This window comes from Pundamilia nyererei, unplaced genomic scaffold (genome assembly GCF_000239375.1).
Source record: "Pundamilia nyererei isolate P.nyererei 1_Seehausen unplaced genomic scaffold, PunNye1.0 scaffold00514, whole genome shotgun sequence".
NCBI classification, from domain to species: domain Eukaryota; kingdom Metazoa; phylum Chordata; class Actinopteri; order Cichliformes; family Cichlidae; genus Pundamilia; species Pundamilia nyererei.
The window spans coordinates 45,618-51,586 of record NW_005187915.1 but is presented as its reverse complement, the minus strand read 5'-3'; the positions used below and the strand labels follow the sequence as shown (position 1 = coordinate 51,586).

The following is a 5,969-nucleotide window of genomic DNA, read 5'->3' as shown; positions in this document are numbered from 1 at the left end:
CCCCCCCAACAAAAATTTTCTAGACATGCCACTGATTTCAGGGTCCCATCATAATTTCTTCAGAAGTAAGTACTGCATATGATGCCAGTATTTCCCCACATTTTCTAGATTCTGCACCAGTACTGTGTGTAAAATGGCATCAAAAAGTTCATTAAGTTTTCTTCTTTCTCACCTGTCTTTCTGTCTCCTTTCACTTTTTAAAGGTTGCCATGTTAGAAAAAACATTTTGCGCCGTCATGGTGTTTATTGATGTGGTAAATGAATAGTTTATCACCAAACCTGTCATTTATTACTTTTAATATTCAGTAATGGCAGTGAGACCAAATCAGGAAAGTGTGACAGTGATTAGTGGAATTTTGTGTCAAAAGGTATTAGATCTTTTTCAACATTAAGCCCCAAATTGTAGACTAAGGTAGCTTTTACTGATTCCTACAGGGAAAATAACTTTATGCTGACCTTAAGATTAGGTGTAGTGGGCAGCCACCAGCTATAAGATTGCTCATTCTCTCAGGGAAACCTCCAAGAAGTTATGATGAGGTATATCCCAGACATTTGAGGACTGTTGTGATGAAACGTTTCTGAAAACACTGAATCAACTTTCTGGGATTTTCTTACCAGAGCACGGATCAGGATGATACATTTTACACATTCGTCCCAATGTTTCTTCAACCCTATATTTTTAGTTTTAGCAACAGCCTGTTAAATGCACAGCTGCACTCTGAACATTACACAACAGGAATAAAAACAACTTTTAGTTGAGTCGCGGTCTCCTATTAAGAAGGCAGATTTGGAAGATAAAAATTCTGATATATATTTACTGATAACAGTCTGTCTGAGGTTCTGTACAGTTAGTTTGCATTATTGGTAATGCTCTTCGCCACATTGCAGACTTTATTCAATCACCAAACCACATAAACAGTTGCTTTAAGGCACATTTGATTGTACGGTTAAGTGCCAGCAGAAACAGGCTTCTCCAGAAGAGCAGGCTCTGCCTCCCATTACTACGTCTACCTGGGAACCACAAGTAAGCCAGCAGTCTTACAGCAAAGTACTCTAAAGAGGAGATACAGTACAATGAGTTCTTGAAGATGAGATGGGTCCTTTTAGGGACATCATAAACTTTTACTTCTTTTGATAAACTTTTGATGGATGTATGTACTGCAGTCACACAAATCCTAACCGTGGAGGAAAGGAGTTCCATTAGATCATAGCAGGTTAATACGAGAAAATAAGATGTATTGTGTGCACACTGCTGAGAAAGAGAATCTGAGTTGTGTTTTTTTTTTTTGTAGTTTTACATGAAAATCCCAGAGTTATTGAAGAGCAATATGCGGGGCTCGCCTATAAGCTTGAGTGCAAAGTTTTACTGAGACACGGTTTTGGCACAGCTTTGCAACATCCACATCACCATCTATCTCCTGTCTTTAAGCAACAAACAAACAAAAAGCTGTAGCTATCACAACAGCAGCAGGCATAAGACGTGATTTTTGGGGCTTTAGATATTATGCAATTTGCAATAAACTGTGTGGTGCAGATTTTTGTCATTTAAATATTCTCCTCTTTACAAATACATGTCACAAGGCCATGTATTTTTACTTCCCCTTGCGTTAATAAATCTGGCCTAATTTTTCCGTTTTCGTCAAATTTCCAACCTTTGTAATAAAGGTCCAAATACTGCCGAGATTAGATTAAAGGAGTAGAACGTGCACTTTGTAGTTTAAATATGGCGGATATCCGGCATCACACTGATAACGAGACAAGCGCAGGGTCTTTCGGATTTTCAGAGCATTTTCCTAACTCCTTATCAGTTCTCTTACCACCTTTCCTGCACTTGGATTTGTTTCCCTGGAGGTGAAGGAAAAGCGATGGGAACGAATCTTTCTTTTTCTGCGGATGCCTTTCTAAAAGCGTCACCGTGTGACGTCACATGTGGCGAACCCCCTTCGCCAAGCTGACGTCAATAAAACAAACCGAAGCGGAATAACGCACTTAATAAAAGCTCGGTGTGCGACAGCAAGAGCAGCCGGACACAACGCGGAGCCACTTTTACAGGCGACATGTCAGATTCAAACCTGTAGTCCGAGTATGTGTATAGTTCATCGGACGGGGTACAGTGAGTTTTATGAACGGACCCAGACCCCCGACCCACTGCTCGGCACCCACGTCGACTAACGCTAATACCCTTCACGGCTTGTTCACGGTCCAGACACATGAATGCTTTTATTTTGATGTTTCCCGGAAGTACGCCACATCCTCTGTTCTTTTCTTGACTCGACTGTATTCTCATTATCAGCACAATAGGCAGGAAGGTTTACAGCTGGAAGAAAGAAAATTTCGCTTTACGTCCTCGGAACTAGACGGGCTTTCAGCCCAACAGGGACGTATTCCGGCCCGTGTCCCTCCGCGGGGCTGATCCGGGTCCACGGCCCGAGCAGTGGATCTGCCGCAGCTGAAGCCTCCGAGATGCTCCGAGCTCTCTGCAGCGGCACAATAACAGCGTCACCGATACCGGCCTGGGGACACAGCTATGATTTTCAGACGGAGAGCCAGGTAACTTGAAATAGCTAGCAATAGATGTGAGAATGGAACAAGTGGGCACAGAACAAGATGCTGATAGCAAAACCATAACGGGTTTATTAGGATGGAGAGACTGTGGTGTACAATGGGCGGCGCTAGGCTGCGATTTTGCAGAGACATGGGCGAAGGTGTGGGTGTAGGGATTCTTCACACGCCAAGTCTTAACATGGTCACAAGAACCATATACATATATACAGCCTCTCCCTCCAACTCCGCTTGGGCATTTCAGACTTGTAATATGTGGTGAACAGGGTGGTGGCTGCTGCCCTAATATTAATCTCACATTGGTCTGCAGAAGTGACAATCAGACGGAGAGGCAGTGTGATCAGATCTGATCAAAGTGAACAGTGAAATGCACAAATCTATTTAGAGGAAGTGTGATGTCAGCTGTCATATGACATACCACACTGTAACGTGCCTGACTGCAATGTTATGAATCCGTCTGGGTTTGAATGTCAAATAATCATAGAGAACTAGTCCATCACATATTAGGAGAGTGTCAGAAGATTATTCTAGTCTTCAACGTCTCCAAGTCCACCGAATAAGTTTTTCCCCAAACTTTTCCAGTGTCCCATTAGCCAGTAACGTAACTGGGTCACTTGAAATAGTAATATACATCAGTATAAGACTAAAATTTATTATTGGACATTTTTAACTGTAGAGGTTTTTTTGAATTAATTTTTTAGGGTTAAATAAAAAAATAAAGTTAATAAAGATGTTTTTACAAAATCTTAATAGAAGCATAAATTCTATGCACGTATTAACAGTACAAAGCTAATGTGGCAAAGTCGACAAAGTTGCCTTTATCCTCTGAAAACAATATTGCTGTAATAGTGCGAATGGTCTCTTTCGTTTTCTGTTCGCCCAGCTGGATGGAACGAGGCATCACTGTTAAGTTGGATAGATATGAATATGAGCCTGGTTCTGCCGGAGGTTTCTTCCTGTTAAAGGGAGTTTTTCCTTCCCACTGTCGCCAGCACAGTGCTTGCTCATAGGTGTCATATGATTGTTTTAGCAGTGTCTACCTTACAGTATAAAGCGCCTTGAGGGGACAGTTGTTGTGATATGGTGCTGTAAAAATAAAATTGAATTGATGTGAATCGTATGTTATGGTCTTTACACTGAGCCCCTCTCAGCTTTAAAGACCCATGGGAGGCGTTGATAAGTGTATCAGCTCTTTATCAGTATGATAAAAACCAAAAGTGAGGAAATACGCTTCCTTTCAACAGAGTTGCAAGGTTGTTTTGGCAATATGTAGCAGCTTATTACCAATAAGCATTTTACTAAAATGCATTAGGTTAAATTAGGTTTAATATACGTGCAATTGTATGACATAAGAGCCACTTCCTGTGAGTGTTCCTTTGTTATCAAACACAAAAAGACCATGCCAGTTGTGTTCACGCTCTGATGAGACCTGTGTGTGATTCCAAACCAATGAACACACATCTATCACAAATCCTGTTACATTGATCTGTTCCAGTGTGATTGTGTGACAGCAATCAATGTCACTGAAAGACAGACTGTCTGAAAGTACTATTTCATTTGACAGCTCACTACAGGCTCTTTTACATAGAACTTGTTACATATGCATGAATATGTTAAAAAAAAGACTTTTATTGATGTATACTTTTTATCCCTTTTCTAGTGGTGTTGGGTTTTTATTTAAATGCTTGATAATGGAAAGTATTGTCACACTTACTGTTTAAGATGGGCAAACCCTTTTAATAATTAGTAGTGCCAACTATGGAAACACCATAGACATCAATAGACATTAGGGCTGCCACGATTAGTCGACCAGTCACGATTACGTCGACTATCAAAATCGTCGACGACTGATTTAATATTCGACGCGTCGTTTGAAGCTTTGTAAGATCCCAAAAGACGCAGGAATAAGTAGTAGGATTTAAGAGTGTAATAACGGACTGAAACAGAAGATGGAGGCACTGCATGTACAAGGATGCCAGCTGCCGTTAAACCCCGAAGAAGAAGAAGCTGTGTCTGGTATCGTAGCTGTGTACAAATTCAGGGGCTGCATCCTTCGCAGGCCACATTTGTTGGCCGATTACGTTACAGCGACATGACAAATGTCTAAATTCGAAGACTCAGAAAAATGCGTCCTCCTTCTCCCCAGATTTGAAGGATGGGTCGGGTGAATCCTTTTTGGACCAACCTTTCCCAGAAGTCATAGCACAACTCAGCCAATTCCAGTTTCCAACAATGGCGACAGCTACTTCGTTTTAATATTACTCTTATTATTATTTCTGGGTCACAAAATAAACCTTTAACACATTTTCAGGCGATACTGTAGCTGTGTAAACTTCAAATATCTGCTCGGTTTATCAAGACACCGCATATTTGCAAAAGCGCTCCGACGTTTTCGGAGACGTTTGGCTGAGGTTAAAGTTACAGTTACAGACATCAATACATACATGTTTACAATGAACAGATACACATTTGAACACATTTTTTAAAGTCTTTATTACATATACACCCCATTATTTTAGGTTTCACAATTACCTCATAATTTGTTCTAACATTACTACACAAATATGTATCATAGAATAGAGTGTTGTAAGAAAATGCCACACCCATAACTATAAACCCACAGGAAAAATACAAGACACTGGTATCAGAGGCAGACTGGTACACGGATACTAACTAAAACACAGCATAAACAGGGAGGACCCCCCCGTCCCCCCTTAGGAATTTTTGGGGAATGAATTCATTGGAGATGGTGCAGCACGGTACAAAAATTTCAAGGTGTCAAGAGTTTCACTCTCCAGTGGACTGACTCGAGAAGAGAGGCGGTTGCCATGGTAAAGTAGAGAGGAGTCGTCTTTCTTCTCATTACAGAGACAAGCCCCCTGCACACAGTGTAAGTGGAAACATGAGCCAGACACCAGACCAAAGACCAGTAGGGAGGCCAGGTTTAAACTGTGACCCCTCCCCAACTTTTTCAAACCAATCACATTCATGCCTTGTTTGTGCCACATTATAAAAAACTCTGTTCAATGGTGAGTGGCAGCCTTTCCTAGCCAAGGAAAAGTCCATGGTGCTATGTAAAATTAACTTGAACCTTTAACTGATTAGTATTTAAATTTTGGTTAAAAGTATGCTTTGAGTTTATTCATCTTCTGTTATAAGAATGAACCGGACAACAGTACCTAAGGAATCTAAGGAATACCAGATCTATTTTCAGACTGGTTTCCTTCCCGAAGATACTTAAGTCGTTTTTGTTTTATGACTCATCCAGCTGTCCCCGTCTCTTCATGCCTTTTCTCCTCTTCAAATCCTATCCTGTCACTTTAATGACATTATCTTACTGTGTTTGATTCTTCCATCCATCCATCCATCCATCCATCCATCCATCCATCCATCCATCCATCCATCCA

The 5,969-nt window shown here is 40.9% G+C and overlaps 1 protein-coding gene across 2 annotated transcripts in view; it reads left to right on the top strand.

The window, feature by feature from the left end:
- gal3st4 (galactose-3-O-sulfotransferase 4) overlaps nt 1-5,969 on the top strand; it is a 38,265-nt gene that overhangs the window by 21,718 nt on the left and 10,578 nt on the right. The window contains exon 1 of one of the 2 annotated variants that reach the window (XM_005754157.1): nt 2,267-2,550. The exons of the other annotated variant lie outside the window; for it this stretch is intronic. Coding sequence (XP_005754214.1) covers nt 2,528-2,550 — 23 coding nt within the window. The 5' untranslated portion in view covers nt 2,267-2,527. Of the gene's footprint in view, nt 1-2,266; nt 2,551-5,969 lie in introns of those variants that run through there. 2 annotated transcript variants of the gene reach the window in all.